At 38.4% G+C, this 21,183-nt stretch overlaps 9 protein-coding genes across 9 annotated transcripts; 4 read left to right on the forward strand and 5 right to left on the reverse strand.

The window, feature by feature from the left end:
* Nucleotides 1–49: 49 nt before the first annotated feature.
* On the reverse strand, nucleotides 50–370 carry BDF20DRAFT_904948 (uncharacterized protein; the record flags this gene model as incomplete). Its single annotated transcript, XM_053083099.1, has 1 exon — nucleotides 50–370. One exon carries the CDS (start codon nucleotides 368–370, stop codon nucleotides 50–52), a length of 321 nt encoding a protein of 106 aa, XP_052939633.1.
* Nucleotides 371–1,699: 1,329 nt separating this feature from the next.
* BDF20DRAFT_815473 (Di-sulfide bridge nucleocytoplasmic transport domain-containing protein) lies at nucleotides 1,700–2,121 on the forward strand (the record flags this gene model as incomplete). Its single annotated transcript, XM_053077083.1, has 2 exons — nucleotides 1,700–1,901; nucleotides 1,982–2,121. 2 exons carry the CDS (start codon nucleotides 1,700–1,702, stop codon nucleotides 2,119–2,121), a joined length of 342 nt encoding a protein of 113 aa, XP_052939634.1.
* A 1,077-nt stretch (nucleotides 2,122–3,198) lies between these two features.
* Nucleotides 3,199–4,392, forward strand: BDF20DRAFT_814698 (mitochondrial carrier domain-containing protein; the record flags this gene model as incomplete). Its single annotated transcript, XM_053077008.1, has 3 exons — nucleotides 3,199–3,276; nucleotides 3,501–3,822; nucleotides 3,905–4,392. 3 exons carry the CDS (start codon nucleotides 3,199–3,201, stop codon nucleotides 4,390–4,392), a joined length of 888 nt encoding a protein of 295 aa, XP_052939635.1.
* A 1,818-nt stretch (nucleotides 4,393–6,210) lies between these two features.
* On the reverse strand, nucleotides 6,211–12,525 carry BDF20DRAFT_910789 (nucleoporin subcomplex protein binding to Pom34-domain-containing protein; the record flags this gene model as incomplete). The annotated part of the gene is made up of 3 exons (XM_053083747.1): nucleotides 6,211–7,471; nucleotides 7,543–12,417; nucleotides 12,491–12,525. The coding sequence occupies 3 exons, from the start codon at nucleotides 12,523–12,525 to the stop codon at nucleotides 6,211–6,213; spliced, it is 6,171 nt and encodes a 2,056-aa protein (XP_052939636.1).
* A 633-nt stretch (nucleotides 12,526–13,158) lies between these two features.
* BDF20DRAFT_854780 (uncharacterized protein) lies at nucleotides 13,159–14,979 on the forward strand. The gene is made up of 7 exons (XM_053080204.1): nucleotides 13,159–13,345; nucleotides 13,450–13,503; nucleotides 13,594–13,599; nucleotides 13,690–13,824; nucleotides 13,926–14,249; nucleotides 14,324–14,512; nucleotides 14,589–14,979. Exons 1-7 carry the CDS (start codon nucleotides 13,315–13,317, stop codon nucleotides 14,771–14,773), a joined length of 924 nt encoding a protein of 307 aa, XP_052939637.1. The 5' UTR covers nucleotides 13,159–13,314; the 3' UTR covers nucleotides 14,774–14,979.
* A 209-nt stretch (nucleotides 14,980–15,188) lies between these two features.
* BDF20DRAFT_854791 (uncharacterized protein) lies at nucleotides 15,189–15,794 on the reverse strand. The gene has a single exon (XM_053080205.1). The coding sequence runs from the start codon at nucleotides 15,734–15,736 to the stop codon at nucleotides 15,569–15,571; it is 168 nt and encodes a 55-aa protein (XP_052939638.1). The 5' UTR covers nucleotides 15,737–15,794; the 3' UTR covers nucleotides 15,189–15,568.
* Nucleotides 15,795–15,991: 197 nt separating this feature from the next.
* BDF20DRAFT_813409 (uncharacterized protein) lies at nucleotides 15,992–16,450 on the reverse strand (the record flags this gene model as incomplete). The annotated part of the gene is made up of 1 exon (XM_053076873.1): nucleotides 15,992–16,450. A coding segment is annotated over one exon (459 nt), but the record flags the coding sequence as incomplete, so codon positions are not given.
* Nucleotides 16,451–17,381: 931 nt separating this feature from the next.
* Nucleotides 17,382–17,756, reverse strand: BDF20DRAFT_910792 (uncharacterized protein; the record flags this gene model as incomplete). The annotated part of the gene is made up of 1 exon (XM_053083748.1): nucleotides 17,382–17,756. One exon carries the CDS (start codon nucleotides 17,754–17,756, stop codon nucleotides 17,382–17,384), a length of 375 nt encoding a protein of 124 aa, XP_052939640.1.
* Nucleotides 17,757–20,082: 2,326 nt separating this feature from the next.
* BDF20DRAFT_904952 (glycerol-3-phosphate dehydrogenase [NAD+]) lies at nucleotides 20,083–21,120 on the forward strand (the record flags this gene model as incomplete). The annotated part of the gene is made up of 1 exon (XM_053083100.1): nucleotides 20,083–21,120. One exon carries the CDS (start codon nucleotides 20,083–20,085, stop codon nucleotides 21,118–21,120), a length of 1,038 nt encoding a protein of 345 aa, XP_052939641.1.
* Nucleotides 21,121–21,183: the final 63 nt, after the last annotated feature.

Genomic DNA, 21,183 nt, shown 5'->3' on the forward strand with positions numbered 1-21,183 from the left:
TATATACATGAAACGAAAAATACGATCAAAAAAGAAAAAAAAAACACACTTAAACACGATCTAAGGTATAAGTTTCAGAGGTTTTCAATTGAGCAGCAGCGACAGTAAGTGACTTTCTGTGCGATTTCTTCAAGAAGTCTGGAATGGACCATCGAGATTGTTTATAGGACAAATGGTTGGAAGAGCTCGATCGAGATGACGAATTTGTAGAATGTATCTCCTCGGGACGCAGATAATCCCCATTTCTGTAAACTTGCTCATAGTAACGACGGTCATAGCTTCCAAACTGTGATTGGGATACCCGTCTTTTGGTATATTTGTCAACTTTGTGATAATCGTAACTGTTCTTGATCCTATCAATCAAACCCATTATTCTCGAAAACCTTTAAATATAAAGTGTGCTGTTGAAAAGTACTACCGAGTGCAAGTTACAGGAGAAAAAGAGATGAGAAGATTAGACGTTGTTAGACCCCAACTCTTTTTATTCAAAGAAGTTGTCTTGATGCTCGGGAAGGCGGAAAAACAATGCTTCCACTCATTTGCTGACTTTATTGTGTAGATCCTTTGTACTTGCAATTCCAGATTCCTATTTCCTACAATATCCCATTTTGCTATGATTCCCATCTTGCTAAAGTTTGTGCCGCAAAATTCATTTTTAGGCAAAGGTCATGCGGTTAAAATTCTGAACACTCTTTTTTCCTGGGAATAGACCATAAGAAAATCCAACTACTTGAGTATAATTGCTTCGAAAGTTTTGTACTTGAGTAAGATGGTCTGTGGGTTCTACATTTCTATCCAATAATTTCGCACATTTCAATATTTATGAAAGCAGGCAGTATGTAGCCAATAAAAGTCTCATTCCGATCAGCTTTTGGAACATTAACTATTTAATGCATATATCTGCCACAAAACAAACATAAGTGATGTTTCAAACCCTATATGACATTAGCCACAATCAATAGCTGGAGAACTTATCGGAATAGGTTGAATGATTTAATAATACTTATGTGGCCATACGTTTGAATTGTTCTCGAGCGCAAAAAACGTGTATGACTTCAGCAATCAATTCGCTCAATTGTTTTCCCGGTTAAAGCCGAACAAATATGGTGATTTGCTTGAAAAGAAGTCTGAATATTGAGCCTACTACGACTCTAAACCTATCGACCTCCATGTATATGTAGCTTGTGTCAACATCTATGACCTTTTGATTAAATCTACGAGGTTAGTTACTCTACTTTTTACTATAACAATTGCAGAGTCACGGCAAATGTTGGAAAACCCCAGCTTGCATAATTTGGATTGAAATGCAACCTTTCATTTTCTGACTTGAGATTTTTTTGTTCACTTACAAAGCTCTTCAGGCAACTACATGTTTGGGAGTAAAAGGAACCGAGCAGAAGCAGGTATGTTTACATGTTCGATTTTTTCTATGCTCTCTTAATTTAGCTCGATCCATTCACTTTTAGATGATCAGAATACTGTTGATGATGTGAGGGAAACTTTGCCTAAAAATCACAACTTCAATTTTATACCAACGATTAAACCAGATCAGAAACTATTTGATGTGAATATCGAGACCAAAAGCGATACGCGATTGTTGAGCTCCAATATTTTAACACAGCGTTTTCAGCAACGATCGAAACAGTTCGTTGAAGAGAACCAAAAGACATCTAAAATTCTGACGCTGAAAGCTTCTTCAATGTCAAGCAATAACGGAAAAAAACCAACAGCGATATACGAATCTCGATTCCTAAAACACCAGGATATCACATACACAATCGTCCTTTACATACAGACACTGTTCAATATCATATGCTCATTTTGCATCTTTTACATCTTTGTCAACATAATTTTATCAATCAAGCAGGATTTCAAACTAAAAACCGAAGAACATATACATGGTAAATAATTGATAGCTTCTATGACTGTTTTCTACTTTCGCCACCCACGATCACTTATTGTTGCTCCCTCATTTGTGCAGCATTACATGAAGAAAGAATGAGCTGTACAAACAGCTTCATAGCTAATCGCTGTGCAGACAGTGATAGAGTACCAGCCATTGAAAATCTGTGTAATCAGTGGGCATCGTGTATGAACCGAGATACTGCTGTTGCTCAGTAAGCGAAGAATCATTACTCTTGTATCATTCTTTCTTCGCAACATGACTAATTGAAGACGTTGCTTTCCGTCCATTTGATAGAGCAAAAATATCTGCTGAAGTTATTGCTGAGATATTAAACAGTTTTGTGGAACCAATTTCATTTAAAACAATGGTAATAGATAGTTGATATGTGCTATCAGTTGATCTTCTTTTCTAACCACGATAATAATTTAGGCATTCTTTCTAATAATCACCATTGGAGCGATTGCATTTTCAAATATGGCATTTAATGTGTTTAAAAAAAGTCATAAACCAGCTGCAGTTCAAGCCGCTCTAGAACATTGAGTGGATAGAATTATAAAGAAGACAATTTGTACATAGCAATCTTCAGCCAATGAGACGATATGCTTGGAGAGTCTATGTGCCTGACCCTGAATCTGCATTATTTGCCCTGCTCCTTATTTCTCTGATCTTACACTGTAAACGCTTCAATATAGTTTATTCAATATACCGCCTAGAAATGCTACTTGCATTGACAAAAGGAAAAAAGAAAAATAATCAAACAAAACCTTTAACAAATAATAATGAAGCATTGTAGCTTTGAATTTATGTTGCTTGGTCTTTCATTTTAAGTTTACTCCGCCTTTTGTAGAGGAATGCATTTTCCTTTTCTAGAATGCAAAAGGACTCAGAATAGAAGCCTCCGAATAGACGTTGAGCCTTTCATACCACGACTAAGCCTCTTACATCATTTTGACAAAGATTGGGAAAAGAAACCTCACTTCTTTCTTATATGCACTTCTTTGAGGAGTCAAAAATTATTATATACGTACCCTTGAAATAGATACCATATACCAACGTATTTATAGAGGCATTGTGCATATCTCTTTTAACTTTATTTCGATTTCAATAAAAGGCTTTCTTTCCAAAGTTACTAATATTTTAACTGTCTAATCTTTATCCAACAGAACCTTTCAATTCTTTGTGAAACAACAAAAAGACCATAGTTGATCAAAAATAACACTGGTAAAACGCATATATCTGTGATGAGCGAAAATGAGGAACACGACTACGAATCTTTGGGAGCCAACTCGACTATGACACAAAATGCAATCGCTGGAGCGATGGCAGGAATCGGTGAGCATTGTATCATGTATCCTGTCGACAGTATACGTGTAAGTTTGTATACCTTTTTTGAACGGTTTTTGGTAGTCGTTACAACTTGGAGCTAGTATGGTTCGCTTGGAACGTAGTGAGACGTTGCATGTAGGTGCAAACTTTCTAAAGGTGCTAAGTGAAATATACACTTTTTGATTCTACCGCCGGCAAACATTTATGCATTTTTCCATCCAATTCAAAGCTGTGTAAACTTACAGACAGATGGTTTCTTTATTTATAGACAAGAATGCAAGTACTCTCTGCTGCAGAGTTAAATACTGCGGTTAAGAACGCGTCTAAACAATATTTACGTGGACAACAACGTCATTTATGGAAAGGGGTATATTCTGTGGTGGTAGGGGCTGGCCCTGCTCATGCGATACACTTTGCAACTTACGAATTCTGTAAAGAAAAGTTCAATCGATTTTTCGATCAACAACTTAATTTGAAAAGCCCCAGTGACAACAATAAATCAATTGTGATATCTCCACAACTGCTGGCTTCAGGAACTGCAGGCGCTATTGCTACTTTTGCCCATGATGGTCTCATGACGCCCTTTGATGGTAAGAGACTGAAAGTTAACTACTCTAAAACCGTACCATCACCATCACTCACTACTTTGCTGACCCGTTCTGCGGTTTTCAGTTATAAAGCAAAGGATGCAAATGCGCGATTCAGTATACCGATCTGTGCGCGAGTGCGCAAAAACAGTATATCGCACCGAAGGATTGAAAGCATTCTATATTAGTTTCCCAACAACAGTATCAATGTCAATACCATTTCAATCTGTTCAATTTGCTACCTATGAATATTGTAGGACATTGCTAGATCCAGAAGGAACATACAACCCGAAAGCACATATGTTAGCAGGTGCTATTGCAGGCGCGGTGGCGTCGTCAGTAACAACGCCATTAGATGTGGTCAAAACACTGTTACAAACAAAAGGGTCTTCGAATGACGCTCAAATCAAAAACACCAGCGGGTTTAAAGAGGCAGTTTCAATTATTTACAGCAGACATGGAGTGAAAGGATTCTTTAGAGGATTTAAGCCACGTGTGCTGACCAACATGCCTAGTACAGCCATCAGTTGGAGTGTATACGAATATTTCAAATGGTTTCTAGCAAGCAAATGACCATATCTCAATACTTTCTTATTGTATATATGACTTCATATTATAACTGAGACACAATCAGCAGGAAACCAACCCACTTACAACTTAATTCCAGGGCAGTTATGAATTCCAAGCTGGAAAAGATATACTGTGGATAGATAGCGAACAAAATTTGAGAATGCACCACCCCATAGCTGTCAATCTCAATGTTGTGTGTATATACTTTTTAGCAATTTATGTACAATTTAGAATATTAATACTGTTGGTTTTTACCGATTTACGTACAGTATTTTACTTTGAATTTGGAAGAAATTCCAGCTTAAAAATCATAAATTGAGACTGATGTAATATAGTTTTTATATGTTTCTTAATGTTTTACTGCGAAACACTGTTTACTAATGAACGCCTTCTTTCTCTTCATATATGTTAACGGTTGCGCCTTAATAACTAATGCCTAGTATATCAATCTAAAAACACAGATTGAACATGCTTAGTTGTCGCTATGATTTGTTTTCTTCCAACTTCTGCTTTGATCAACATTCTATTGCAACTAGAGTTGAGAAATGATAGATATAGCGACATAGTTTAAGTTCAAAACCTCGCATGTTGTATAGGTTCGAACTGAATGTTAAAATAGAGATGATTACTTCCAATTATGAATCCGCGTCGTCAGTTTTTTCGTTACGAATTTATAGTAGTTCTATATGTAAAGCAATATAGCCTTCGCTCGTCTAACTAATTCTTGTAATTTTGTCTTATTGAGATTTCCTAGGCGTATGCATGGTCTAGGTAGAGCCAGTCATGCCTACGTTTGCATTGTGTTTGCTTTTGAATCTTACCGCAGTAGCCTTTTTAATCATCAAAGACAGGTGTTTCATCTTAAAAGTAATAGGCATGAAGGCAGTTGTATATTAGATCTAAATTATTCTCGTTACTTGATTCTCTAGCAATTCAATGAAACCTTTATCTGTTATCAATGATTCCTGAGGATTTAATCCCCTCTTTCGATTATGTAACTCCTCAGTACTTTTTTCTATCTCCTTTTAACAAAATGAAAGCAAATCATGAATTAAAATGTAGTGAGCGATCCCTTGAAAATATGCAATTTGAACACGATATCAACATTTCTTCCGTTCCTGCTTAATATACGTAGAGTAAGCATCCTCTGTTAATTTGCCTCTCTAGTGGATCAGGAATTCCTCACTTTCCACCCATCCCCCTTTTCCTGCTGCTACTATTGAACTGCTACCCAAGGTACTTTCTTCGATTCGGTATTCATCGCGCTCTTCCTGATTATCCTGTGCTTGTTGTTTAGCAGCGAGCTTTGCTTTCTAATATGTATCGATAGTCTTGCTTCCAAAAAAAGATCTGGCGTACCATTGGCAATTTTGAGACTATATTTTCAAAAGTAAATACCCAAATCAACTAAATTTGGTAATATTTAGATTAGCAACTCTTATCAATTTGAGAAGTTAATTAATTCTTATACTGATCAAGGCAACGAATTTATAAAGTCCTTTTATTGTAAAACTTGTAGCGTTTAATGTTATGATGGCAAAAGATATGTTTGATATTGTTCAACAAGCGTGAGCTGGTGCTTAGAGACCAGCTCAGTTGCTGTTGAGTCACAAAGCACCATATTGCTGCGGCTGGCTGCCGTGTCGTCTAAAGTTGCTTTAAAGTTATCTAAATGAGAAGCGTTTTGTTTTATTAATGAGATCACTACTATACTACTTTTAAAATACATGCACAACAGCGGAAAGGAATTTTCCTTTTTGTAGGTGATACCAATAAAGTAGGATATATCGAGTTTTAATAGTTTAGGTTTTTTTTTTCTTTTTAATGTTCAAAATAGCGTTGACTTATATATTGCTGCAGAAGTCGCATCAGTTTCAGTTTGGACACTACATTTTCAATTTTATCTCCATCCAACTTATTCAATGCTGTCATAGTTTTGTTAAGAGTCTCAGCAATATCGGGCACATTTTCTTGAGCAAGCGCTAATCTGCTTTCATGCGGAATACCTGGTTTAGCCACCCAGAGTGCTGCCTGTGTAGTCAACAGAATAGCACAGTCCTGAACAACATTGAGCATCATTTGTGCAGGGAATTCTGCAATGCCTTGCCATTGATTGACTATGGTAGTACAAATATTCATGCATTCCATTAAGGTTCCAAACGATGCTGATTCACCAACTGTTACGCGCAGACCGGGAGAAATAATTGTATTACCAAAGGGCCATTCCACATTTTTCATTGTCAATATAACATCTGTATTGGTCAGGACAATCAATGTACTAAGCATATAGTGTGTTATGTTCATGGTTAACCGTAAGATCTTTATCATGAGTTGACTTATTTGTGGTTTTGTGTCAATCATAGTTGGACTTGAAGACTTTGCAGCAGATGATGAGTCCTCGCTATTGGTATCGGGTGCTACAAACGTTTGTAATTGTTGGCGTTCCAAATTATCTACAGGATGAAGCTGAGCTTGCATATGTGAAGGATGCGTGAAGAAATAATGATATCGCTGCAATAAGAATAAAGAACAGTCTTTGAAAGCTATAAAAAGGTTATTTGCAATATTTGGGAGACGTTCTGAATATTTTGACAGGTTGAAGAAGATCATATTTATACGTTCGACTTCTTCCAGTAAACAGGATGAGAGTGATTCAGAAGCTGTTAGGCCAAAGATAGAATCATTAGCTCCGTTGGCGTTGTTGAAAGCTGTAGCAATTTGTGGACCATACATCTGTAAGAAGTTGACAGTATCCCTTAAAACAGTTTCTGAATTTCCGATTGTACGCATCAAGTTATTCACCACACCTAATATTTGGCCCCAACAAACATGTGCAGGATTACGTTCAACGTGTGCTGGTCCATTTTTGTTGCGTTCTCCGAATCGAATAAATAGATCTAACTGTCCTTGCTGTAAACGAGGTGAAAGGCTGTTGTTGCAAAGCACTGCAAAGATATTGTGTTTAATAAGTTTATCTGCCGCTTTTGGTATATTTGAAAGTGAAAGTAATAAGTATAGTGCTGTTTCTGCGTATGGTGTTATCTTAATATTATTTAATCCATTTGCCGCACCAGAATATTGCCTAAAGTAGAGGACAGCAAATGTCAGTATTAGCGTTGCATGCCTAATTTTAAATTATAGGACTATACTCACCTATCGATTTCCTTCACAAGGACTTGGATCCCACCAGCAAACAATGATATCAAAGAGGGAACAGTATTCGACTTCTCAAAAACCTCAATCCAAATATCTTGTGCAAGCTTGTATTTGGGACTGATCAACTCTTGCAAAAGCGATACTACAACCGTAATATCCTCCACCACATTCTCTACAACTGCTTCGCTCACGGGAGAACCTTCAGCACTGAAGGAATTAGCCTTAATAACGAGTACATGGAAGCTTGAACAAATTACTGATAAAATTGTTGTTAAGCAAGTTTCAAATCGCATTCGATCATCTGAAAGAGGTGCTGCGTTGTTGATACCAGACAATGTTCGAAGACAAAGCATGACCGACTCTAAAAGGGGCTGGTGGAAACGTACAGCAGTATGATCACAAATACTATTGAACAATGCATAGTTTTCACGCTCCAGTAAACCACTCAAAGTGAATAAAATCTCAAACGTTTTATGCTTGTAATCCTTTTGCTGAGCGGATACCTCACCGGCAACAACACTTCCATTGATACTGATCCATTTTTCGGTAAGGTTCCTTATGAATTCAATCAAGATATGGTAAGAAGTTAGGGTAACTCCATCGTCACGAGTCTCTTGTTGGGCTTTCTCTAATAAATCTTTTAAAAAGGTATACAAAGCATCGGAGCTGGGTGTCATTGATTTGGCAGGCCACATTAGAGCGGGAGTATGGTAAGAGGCCGTTTCCACGAAAGTTTTGAATGAGCGCATCAAAATCACCTGAGAATCAACGATTGAGCTGTTGTGATTGACCAGAAGTACGTTCTTCAAGAACTGGTTAGCATACTGTTTGATGTCCAGAACAGCTTGAACTTCAGGAGTAATAATAACATTCTGCAAGTCAAAGTCGTACTTTGTATCAATGTCTTCCATCAGCGAATGAACACGGTTTGTCGCCAATCTGAAATCGTACAAGAATGTGTCACCGTATTCACGGGCTTCTCCTGCACTAACGTCATCACCTTCACCAATTCGTGGTATTTTGCGCAGTAAGACAGAAGGATTAATTACACCTAGCGTTTGCAGTAAGACCTCTGCTGATGTTTCTGAAGCACGAACAGTAGAAGGCTGGAAATCATTCCTCACAAAATTGTCACGTATTGAGCCAAGCTTGGCAGGGTCGCATATTTTGGTGAGTATGCTTTTTAATCCAGCGGGAAGTCTTTCACCAATGGCATTGGGGCTTCGATGTATATTACTTGCGGTAAGGTGAATTTCATATGCCATGATTCTCATAGCATAAGCTCTGCTCAAATTGAGACAGCAAAGGCGACGTATATCCAGATCAAAGCGGTCAGCATTATCCTTTTGAAGTAAATCTTGCGAAGCGATATGCTTGCCTGTTATATCAATATCACTAGTAGGGCTCAGCAGAATTTTACCCAGGGCGTCCCAAAGAGCATTATCAGCACGATTACGTTCAACCAAGACATAATGATCGAAAGCAGTTTTCCAGAAAGTTGCCAAGAATCGAAGTGCGTTTGACATTACTGCAGGTTTCTCAACCGAAAGAAGTTCCCAATGACTTAAAATATCAACGGCTGCGCGAATGGCTGAATCTGTTGTAGCATTGCTGGGTGCTGCAGAAGACTGGACATCTCCTGACAGGAGCTTTACAGCTGATTTAGGACTTGGCATAATTAAATCACCACAATCCAAAAAGAGGATAGCAAGGCTAGGTTGTGTTTCAAGCAAGACAGTTAATAGCTGCCAGATAGAAGCTAACAAAACACTGTTTTGTGAAGGATCTTTGGCGATTTCCAAATAAGTACGTATAATCGAATGTACTTGTTCGGTACTTCCTAAATACTGAACAAAATTTGGCGATGTTTTCCATGTGGCTGTGGTACGACAAAGAATGGATAACACATTTGTAGCTTGAATTGGTAATGATATGTTGTGTCTATAATGGATATGACGAGCAACTCTCAACAAGAAATCTGAGCTGGATTTGCCAGAAGTGCGTTCTAACAATAATCTTTCTAATGTACTTTCCGCAATCGTTTGTCCGGATTGTATTTGTTCGAGTCGATATTGCAGTAAAATCTTGACAAAGTTGAAAGTTATTTCTGTCAACTTTTCAATTCGCTGAGCTTCTTTAGGATGGTCCGATTTATATAATGTATTAGCGGTTTTGGCGCCATCAGAGATGGTATCAATTAAGGGCGAAACATGATATACTCCTCCTTCGTATAAGAAATTGTTGAAGATATTTTCACGGATGCTGCTCAATGATAATTTGGAATCAGTTGTTGTTGTATCCTTAAAGTTTGTTGCAATGTCTGTGAAGATTGATAATATTTTGGTGCCGATGAGGAAACGCTCTGAAATCTTCTGATAGCGCCAATGAGCGTATGATGGGAATACATCAGACATTAAGTAATGGAGACAAATATACAAAATCTCGACTTTATATTGCGAGTTGCTAGCTAAATTGTTTTGCATGTTTTCACTGATCCACCATTTATGTTGAATATCAGTAACTAATTTCTGAACAAAATCCAAGAATGACAGTAACAGGGAATAACGTCCGATAGTACATTCGTATCTAGAAACAATTCCCTGAATCTGTGCTGATGTAGTTGCATTAGCTGTTATGTACTGTACAGGATAGCTGATGTTGGTGGTTGGTAATAATGGTGCAAATTTCAAATATGCCCAAATAAAATCTGAATAAGAGGGTACCAGTAAAGTCAAGCACTTTAAGGTCAGAGTCATCGTCGTAATTGGGCATTTGTCAAAACCGCTGCAGAAGGTAAGAGTATTACATAAAATGGAGATGAGTGTGGGTGTTGCATTGTTTGTATTGCCAGTGACTTTATCGATATGTTGTGTTAATTCAGAAACTAAAGAGGAATCACTCAGTAGCACGTTGTAGATCAAACTCAAGATACTATTAATGACATCTATATCCTTCCCACTCATGAAATTGTTATCATCTTCAATATCGATAACGTTGTGTTTGTATTCTGTTACAAAAGCTGATAAAACTGATGTCAAAAGATGCCATCCCGAGTAAGAGTATATAAATTGCACAATAGGCTCATCGTCAGAATTGTTGAGAAGCTTTCCAGCGCAATTTTGAGGGATAACCAAACCACCAATCAAGTCAGACTCGTAAGTAACCCGGATTGGCTGGTTGGAATAAATAGTATTTTCGGCATCATCAGTGTTCTCTCTCAAATTAGTAGAAGATTTTAATTGAACTGTAAGTGTTGGGATGTTGCATACATAGTTGAAAACGCGTCGTGCTGATATATCACTAAATTGTGTCAATTCCTCATCCGGCGCACCTGATAAAGCAGATAAAAGTCGTATAAAATCAGCAAAAAGTACTGGAAACCTTCCACGAGCCGTTGCTAACAACGAAAAAGGATTGCTTTCATCAAAGTACTCGTTCCAGAATGTGTTGCACAGCGCTGGCTGATTCTTATAGAGAAGGCAATAGGAACTGATTAAATCTTCATAGCTTTCAGTCGGTATGAAATGAGGACGCATGAATGACAAGAAGGATTTGAGCAATCTCTGAATAACAGTTCTGTAACCAAAATTGTTCACATCCTCTTCACTGCAAGTCTCGCTGGATAAAATCTGTGAAATGACATTGAATACACCAAGTTTTAAAGAGCGTCCAATATAAATACGATCCATATTACTGAGCTGCTGGATTGAGATGACTCTCTTGGTACGTTCCACATCGGATCGAGAAACTGGGGGTCTATCGAGTAAATAATTTGTTGTAATTGCTTGTTTGCCTGCCAGAATATCTTCGACTTCTTTGTAGTCAGCTGGCAAGGTTGATTCTGCGTCTTTGACAGCATTCACACAAGTGAGCAGAAAAGACCAAGCTAATAAGAAAACAGAATGCTCTGTTTTATCACCTAGATATACAGCAATTTGGTTTATCTTTGAAATGATGCCTGGGGAGTCGATCAATGTTTGACCAGCTTTTGCAGAATCCAGTTGAATCTCGGTTGTTAGGGTTGGGCTAATGACTGTGCTGATAGATAACAATATACATAAATTCATCACTTTGTCACGTAGGGCTATGCCTTCGTCATCGAGTATATAACCAAATGCTTGATGGGATGCAAAGGAATCTGCTTCAAATTCTTGAATCACCGTGAAAGTGAAATCTGGCGACACTGGTTCTACCACTGTAAATAAAAAGATGATTTCCAATAAAGCCTTTTGCTCTCTCAAGTTTTGCTTTGCCCACACAAGTGCCCATCCAGGATAGCTATACATTTGATGAGGAACATTTGTACGGACAAGTTTAACATATTGCGCAAATAGACGTTCAATAAATGCACCTGTTGTCTGGTTAGTATAAAGCTTTGTGATGAAATTATCCGCAATAGTGGTATAAAGGTGACCGCCGTTCATCGCAATACGCTTTAATGATGCTATGCATTCCAGAAGCGCAATACGGTCTTCATAATGCAGATTAATAACGTTCAGAAGTAGTTGAATATTTTCATGCAACGCTACAGTTTTCTGATCATCATCAGCATGGGTGAGGCGAGCGATAACCTCTTTATTGAAGGTCCTGTAGTTATCCCATAATGAAGCGCACTGAAGCTCATTCAGGTCAATTAATTCTGACAGTTTCAGTACGAATTCTTTTTCGCTTTGGTCGAGTTTGATTGTCTTTCCGTCAACTGTGACATTCGTACCAGAATTGACCTTCGAACGAGATTGAGCTGAAGTTGAGCCAAAAGCGTCTAAACCAGATTTTAACTGCTCTTGTCTTTCTTCCAGAAGGGTTTGTAGTCTGTCTGTTGAGCACTGGTCCGCCCCTCTTTCAATTGTGTCGAACAATTCACGATATGTTCTGGAAATTGGCAAAGAGATACCAAGTTAATTGCTTGATGTACCCAGAGAAAATCAAACATCTGTTGCTTTACCTAGCAAACTTCTCTTTTTGATCAGTTTGAACCATTTTTTAGAGAGGAATATCAAAAACTATTCCTAGTGAAGAGATCACAAAGTACAGAATGGTCTGAAGTAGAAAAGTTTATTGGAATATGTGCAATGTGAAAACTTCAGTTTCTCTCAATTTAAACGCGTTCAAATGGAGTTTTGCCTGAACGTCACTTTGTGACTCTTCTCAAGGAATAAAGCTGTGTGCAGCTTGAACACCCAGTACTGAGCGGTTTTAAAAACCACGGTGTATACGCGATGAAGATTGATATTCTAATTCTATAATGCACAGGTAACAAGACAAAAGCAATAAACCTTCACGTATATCTAACAGAGTAGTTACTTTTTTCTTCAAAACCATATTTATACATGAAATAAGGACACAAATAAAAGATCTCACCAGCCTATTTGTAGAGCAGAGAATTTATATTCTTAACACAGAGTTAGAAAAAACAAAGCTATTTATTAGCTTTATATTTTAGTTATTGAAAATCTTGAAACTTTGTGCTTTGCGTTGCATTAGGTTGAAGTAAGGAACTTTCCACTGCTATTCTTGTGAATGCTCACAGAGTACAGAAGCTGTAAAATTTTGTGACTGAGATAAGGTAACAAGTGTAAAAAAAAAAGTTAAACTTCTTTCAATCTTTTTTTCAGCAAGTTTTTTTTTTCCTCTATTCCTTGACTAAAAATTATAATCGGCTCAACATGTGTACAGTATACTTAATTCACAGGAACTCGGTATTTCGTATTTTTTTTCTAAAACGAGGTTTATCTTTTTAAATTAGCTGGAAAAAAGAAAGCACAGAAGATGTCATTGTCTGACTTTTTAGCTGACGGTCGTAAGTGTTTATAAGATCGTAGAATGAGCAGAAAAGAAGTGAGCTTTTTTCTTTTTGGGAGGAAAGGTTTTGTAATTTTGCTAATATTTTTAATCAATCTAAAGCCTCTGGCGGATCGTCTTCTTGGGCTGATGATGTTGTTGACCTTCCTACTGCACGTAAGTTATCACTAAGTTGCTGTTCATCTTCAATGATAATGTTTTCGTGAGACAATATAGGATTAATCATCTTTTTTTATACCAATATAGCTGCTGGTAATAATTGAAATTTTGATTAGATTTTTCGTCAACTGAAAGGTTTTACAAAACTAAATTTGACGACCTGTTGGTATTCGTTTTCTGTAGCTAGAGAAGATAGATCCGAGGGATATAGTTCCCGCGGATTTGATGATGAACGCAACGACCGTGGCTATGGAGAAGAACGTCGTTATAGTAACGATCGTGGGTTCGGTGGCGACCGTAGAGGCAGCGATCGATATGGTAACGGTCATTTGGATTTGTTGGGATGATGATTAGATTAGGGGAGTAAGAAGAAGGGTACTAAAGAGCTGTTATTTTTCGTACGTTCACTTTTTGTGTAGAGCGTGGACGTGGACGTGGACGTGGTGGGTTCGAATCTCGTGGCGAGCGTCCTTATACACCCCGTTCTCCTGTCGAGCTTCCAACTGAAGCACCTTTCACCGCTCGTGTTGCCAATTTATCCTTTGATTCGTCTGAAGATGATCTGAGTAATTTATTCAGCAATCTGAAGGTTTCCAACATTCGACTCGTTCGTGATCGTGACGAAAGACCCAAGGGTTTCGGTTATGTTGAATTTGAAGACCTTGATTCCCTTAAGAGTGCTTTAGAATTATCAGGAGAAAATGTTCAGGGTAGAAACATTCGTGTTATGGTTGCTGAGCCTCGTAAGTACAAATGGTTCAATATTAAAAAGGGAAAGTGCTTAAGGATCAAAATTAATGAATACATGTTACTTTAGCTCGTGAAGATCGTCCTCGTAGAGTTGATCGTACAGATGTCGATACATGGCGTCGTTCAGGCCCTGTTGAACTGCCCGAATCACCTCGTCGTGGTGGTTTTGGTGGTTTTGGTGGTGAACGTAGCGGATTTGGTGGCCGTCGTAACGATAGCTCATGGGGCAGTGGTCGTGGTGGTTTCGCCAGTAGAGGTTAGAGCTCTCATATATTACGGCCATGCTAAAAGTCTCAGAAATGATACTAATATATCTTGCTATTGACTCATAGATCGTCCTGCTGAACGCCCTCGTCTCAATTTGAAGCCTCGTACTGTTGACAATGCTGCCTCAAGTGGAACTACTGCTCAGAAATCTTCCAAACCTGATCCTTTCGGTGGTGCTAGACCAGTGGATACTGACAAAGTCTTAAAAAAAGTTGAAGAAAAGTTAGAAGCCGATAAGGGTGAACATTAATCTGTATCAAGCGCACAAAACGAACTGTAATTCTTGTCATTCGCACAGCGACTTGAGATTTTATTATTGTAGAAGATATATTAGCCGCATCTCAAAGATTTCACGGAAAAATCAAACAAAAACAAAAAAGCCGAATCATTTGTTATATTTTCATCATTGTACTCTTGTATTAGAATAAAATAAGTAATTTCATGAAAAAAAAAAAAAAGTATACGGAAGAGGATGCCATAACAGCCACCTAGTTACTATTAATCAGCCAGGAATAACGAAACAAATTTGCACTCCAGCACTCCCTCATATTGTTCAAACACTAAGAATCTGTACAATCATCTGCTTTCAAACCACACTATTGGAAAGGATATTTACGGGACCGAGAATGCCATACGCAAAAATTGAGCCCGTCTTTACGTTTAAAGAGATATTTTATTACAATGAAATTTTACCCAATGAGCACACAGATAAATACCTATCAAAATTGCCCGGGGAGGTTCAAGGAAAGTGTGAGGGAATTAAAAAACCTTTAACGGGACAAAGGAAAAAGGGAAGATGATCAGAGGCAAACTAAGGAATAACGGAACGATCAAGGTGTAATTAACGCGGGCGCATACATCCAATCCAAGAGTAGCTGTCCTGGGTTTTCTGGCGGTGTTGGAGGCTCTTTATTATGTTGGAGGTAGTCAACTTCAGATAGTATTAGCTGCAGAGTGGGCCATCGAAGTGTCCAAGCGTGGCACCGTATTTTGTGCTGCCCTGAAGGACTGGTGGGTAACAAATTCAGCAAAAAAAGAGATGGGGTCAGATATGGTGTGGGGAAGCTGTAAGCGGTTTGTGTATCTTAAGGCTGTCAATGACGTGGGCTTTTGTAAGTGTACGCGTTGTATGGTAGAGGCAACTGGTTGAGTAGTTATTGGGTAGCCAGCCAAGGCGCCATCGTAGACATCGATCACGTTCAACAAAGGTCATTGGGAGCCAGAGAATGGGGTCGAGCGATATAACGGGGCGGCAGAGCAGTAGTAGTTTTGAATGCTGTGTCGCATTCCGCAGTTTATTGAGATTCTCTTGACGGTAGACACGAATAGCTCTGTTTAAGGAGCGAGGATCATGGGTTGATGGGAGCCGGTTCCAGAAGAGCCCGTCTTTACTGTTTTTTCGCCTTGATTTTCGCACGAAAAATGGCTATCAAATTGAGACTATCTTACAATTAAAATTCAGACCAATTCAAGAAATTATTTTGGAATGAAAAGTGAAGTTTAACTGGGCCGATTTGAAGCTGTAGAAGTCAAATAGTGTCTGCAGATGTTGCAATGTGTATTTCAAGTACACAATATAGGCCTCTTTGGACATAATCTTCGGTGAAGGCAGCGATGACTCAATGGACGTTATTCCTTTTCTTTCTTTTGATTTCTTCAAATAAGTGCTTCTCCTTGTATAGCCCGCAAAGGCAAAGTTGGCTCTTTCACCTTTGCTGCAACTGCGTATATCATGATTAACATTGCTGAAGCCAACCGCAGCTGTAAATACTTCATTGCGTCCAGGATCAACAGTAATTGGGTGGAAATACTCACCTATTTCCGCGAGATTGAAGTCATCTAGTTGTAGTAGTGCTCTTGTATCACCGGAAGTAGCCTTTCGTCTGACAAACTGTAGTGCGATAGCATGTCCGTCGCTTTGAGCAGTGCAGTTTAGCTTTTGTCACAGTCGTTGACAATATCATCGACGGAACTGTATCCAAATGTAGACAAGTCAAAAACGCGATGAAAAACCTCAACCTGTTCTCTGTAGGTGTTTCCAGACTTTTGGCTCGTTATAATAGACAGCGTTTTGTGGTTGATATGGATATGGCGCCATTTCAAAGAGGGCGTTGGAAATAAATAGAAAAGTCGTGGCTTTTTTTGGTCGTCTGTAGTAGCTTCGGAAATAAATAACACTTTCTGCAGCATCAAGCCTAATGCTGGCAGGAACATTGACCTGTTGGAAGTAAGATTTTCTGTGTTCAGGACCCTGAGCAGTGTGTCTTCAACAGCTTTGCATATGGCATTAGCCTCCTCTAACCGCTCCAAACCGGTCACCCCGTTTGGCCATTGGTAGTCTCCCTTCATTATCTTTTTGAAGCAGTATTCGTTGACAATTCTGTCGATTTCTCTCTTCTTATGCTCCTAAAACATAAAATAAACAGAACTTCGTGAGACACTCTGCTACTACAGTTGTTATGAATGCGATCATGACTTACAGGGAACAGATGCTTCAAACATGTTCGAGCGTAGTGCTTGAGCCTATCTTCAAAATTCTCCACTATAATGTTTGAATAAGTAGTGGTCAGTGTCACGCAGGCCGCTGCCAAAGAATTGCTATATCCTCTCATGGGTTGTGTCTTCAGACTGTAAACGATTATAGGAAATTTGCTTTTAAAGTCATTAAAGGCAAGCGTGACCGACATGTCCATGTATTGTCGATTTCTGACCCGCTTCCCTAATATAAGCTTGCAGATGCTGTACCAGAAGTTCTGCTCATAAAGGTATGGGTGACCAGTCGTTGTTTCGTAGTTATCAGTAATGCAGTAGTTCACAAATAGTTGGGCTCTATACACCACTTGACGGGTAAATTCTGCTCATTTGATGATGTTTTCTGTAGCGACTTGAGCAAACGCTGGTCTTATCAGTGTGGTTAGAAGCAGTTTCATGCTGTAGACTTCATGACCATCTTCGAACAGCTGGCGGAGCAAGACATCCTTTGGGGGCTTGTAGTTCAAGCATAGTGGTGAAGATGATCTACTATGGCCTGCTTTACCGCAAGAGGAACAAACAACGTCTTGTTCTGCTCGTTTCTTGCTGTCTTCCAACTTCTTCTTTTTTCCTCTAGCCTTTGCAGCCTTAGTCTCGTAATCATCCTTCGCTCCTGCTTTTCTTTTTTTGGCTATAAAACGGGTATGGTAAGAGATCTGTTTACCTTCGAATCGGAAAATGATAACACGGCTTACATGCATCGTAAAGCTGCCATTTGTAACTTTTTTTGTTGATATGACCAATCTCTCCACAGTTCTTACAAATTCCTACATTCGTAAGGAGTATTAAATTGTAGAATTCTGTAACTGGACATAAGATTGCAGGGACATACTTTCAGCAAATTTCTCTTTTCTTTCTTTCTAATTTTCGCTTGAGATATCTCTTAGCTTCTCGAGAAGGCACAATCACATAAGCTTTTAAAAGAGGTCAACAATATTAGAATGGGAAAATTTTCTCTTGTAGAAAACGGAAAAAAAGTGATAAAGTTCTAGATGAACAGAGATGCCGAATAGTCAATGAGAAGCCAAAATATGAGTTATTTACATAGAACACAACTGGTCGTCTAGTTGTCATGGCAATTAGAAAAAATATATATAATTATTTCCAGACGCTCACACTATGATTACTTAAAAGAAAAGACAGTCTGTTTTGAATCAGATACATAGTAGGACGACACAGCCTGTTCTTATATCAATCCAATAGTACGTTATCGTTCAGAAGCTTATGAATAAGGAGTTTCCTGACAATGTATGGTCTCCAACATTTAAAGAATTTATAATGGTAGCAAAACAGATAGAAACGGATACCATGACCATATCTCACTTATTAAATATGCCATCATCAAAAGCAGATATTGGCCCGCTTTTTCATCTATTTTATTTACCAGTTGTTAAGCGCTAGGCTAAGGATAAATATAACACCAAAGGCACACCATTAGACAGCAATAAGCTCTTACACCACATATCGTAGAAGCGTGAAAAACGTTTATTCTTGAGGATTTTAGGGGTTGGATCAGGCATGCTGAAGGGAAGATGCGTGTAGAAAGAAGAGGGCCTAAGATAGTTTACTGAAAGTAGTTTTTTTTTTTGTTTTTTTTTTTTTTTTTTTTTTTTTTTTTTGGTAGATTATTCTTTATTCAAAGATAATAAATTCACACATTACCGAGGGATGAGACATGGAGAAGAAAAAGACAATTTCTGTGGTGGAAAATTAATCTAAGGCACCCGCTTCCAGCAAGAGCTGTGAAGAAGACAGGCTCAATGAAATAACATTGTGAACTTTACTAAGGATGGATTGGCGGGGGGTGTCAAACGGAATGGCATACAATATCATTCGAGAAAACGATGTCCATATTTCCCAATGGATATTAAAGCAGACGGTGAAAAATCGAGACTGTTCAGACGAAGGTAGGAATGGGTGGTGGATATACTGAAAGTATCCGAATTTTGGAAAAAGTCATCGAAAATAATTACTTGGATTGTCTGAATTAGGTTATTGAAAAATCCAATTTTGATAGAAAAACGTCTAAATCAAAAACCGAAAATACTGTAGTTTGCACTAGATAAACTAGTGCACACTTTTAGTTCAGAAAAAGAATGGTTGCCATTATACATAGCTGTCATTTAGCGTACTAGACAGGTTGAGTGACACGAACAACTCTAAAGATTAGGGCCAGGAAATTGTTTTGACTAAAATAGGGCATCCTTTTGTTGAGTCGTGTTATATAAGCATCATCATTCTTTCAATGATGTGGTTGAAAACCGTGATTTTATTGTAAAAAGAAATGTTGTGAATTATTTAAAAGAAAGAAGTGTGCTTTTTAGGCTTCAATCGACCATAGCAGTTATATCATTCATCAACGCTGACTGGAAAAGTATCGAACGTTGTGATTCATAGAGGTAATTCTGCACTATTGTTGAATCATTCACCAACAGATTAATATAGCAAATAAGGTCGTATCTATGATGTCAATAAGTTTATTAAACTTTTTTCTCTTTCCACGGCTCTACTCTGCAACAAGAGCAAAGGATACCACTACAATTTTCATCTGCCGCAACAGATGATGTGATGTGGTACAAGTGAACAAATATAGCGAACGGACAAACCCATGATAATATACGTTAAAGGTGTCAGGTATATATGGAGGCAACTGTGCATTTAGAAATGATTCAAGGATCTACACTTTTTTTTTGGGGGGGGGGAAGGAATAATGGTTTTAATGCATTCGTTGGATGTATGTACAAGTACTTATAGACCCTATTTCTCCACATTTTATAGCCATCAATCGGTTGAAACTGAGTTTCAGTACAAAGTATTCGTGAAAACGCACTAGCGCCTTTTATGAAAAGCTAGCTTTCACTGAACTGACTGGCCGGAGTGATAACAACGCAGCCTTATCTTGTCCTTACCAAAAAGGAAGACAAAAAAAAAAAAACCAGACATATAAAGATGAGGAGATGCATCTCTTCTTCCACCTTAAGCTTCTCTTTTTCTACTTTTCAAGCAATCTATTTACACAGTAACATTATGCACCCTCTTGAAAAAGTTACTATTATCGGATCTGGTAACTGGGGATCCGCCATTGCCAAGATTGTTGGTACAAACACAGCTTGTCACACGGATCTGTTTGAGCCCACAGTTCGTCAATGGGTCTATGAAGAAATTTTGGACAATAAAAAGTTGACTGATATAATCAATGAGCAACACGAGAATATCAAATATTTGAAGGGTGTGAAGTTGCCTCATAATGTCGTGGCCGTGTCTGACCTTGTTGAAGCCTGTAAGGACGCTTCGCTGCTCGTCTTTGTTTTGCCGCATCAATTCATTCACGGTGTTTGCGAAAAAATGAAAGGCTATTTACGGCCGCAAGCCCGTGCCATTTCACTCATTAAGGGTCTTGAAATTACAGCTGAAGGCACACGACTATTCTCAGAGGAGATTTCTCATATTCTGAATATTCCTTGTGCTGCTCTCAGTGGAGCCAATATTGCGAATGAAGTCGCTTTGGAACAATTTAGCGAATCAACCATTGGATGTCAAGATATTGAAGTCGATGGTCACATTTTTAAAAACTTATTTAATACTGCTTACTTTCGGGTGAATGTCATTCAGGACCATGTCGGTGTACAGTTATGTGGTGCTCTGAAGAATGTCGTGGCTGTAGGTGCTGGATTTTCGGATGGTTTAGGTTATGGAAGCAACACCAAAGCAGCAATCATTCGATTAGGATTGCTCGAGATGCGTAAGTTTGGTCAAACTTTCTTTGGTGACGCTGTACAAACGGAAACCTTTTTTGAATCTTGTGGTGCTGCTGATCTAATTACAACTTGTAACGGAGGACGAAACCGTAAGGTTGCCGAAGCATTTGTCTTGACTAAGAAACCTATTGAACAATTGGAAGAGGAATTATTAAATGGGCAAAAGCTTCAAGGTACATTGACAGCTCGGGAGGTGCATCAATTTTTATCAGCAAGGAACATGCAACATGAATTTCCCTTATTTAGTACCGTTTATCGTATTGCGTATGAAGGGTTATCACCTGAAAATATTATTATAGACATTTGAGCTGCTTGCTACTCATTGAACTTTTAACTAGATAGACGTTTTTCTGCCCCCATTATCATGCTG

Source organism: Mycotypha africana, assembly GCF_025528875.1.
Source record: "Mycotypha africana strain NRRL 2978 chromosome Unknown BDF20scaffold_2, whole genome shotgun sequence".
Lineage (NCBI taxonomy): Eukaryota > Fungi > Mucoromycota > Mucoromycetes > Mucorales > Mycotyphaceae > Mycotypha > Mycotypha africana.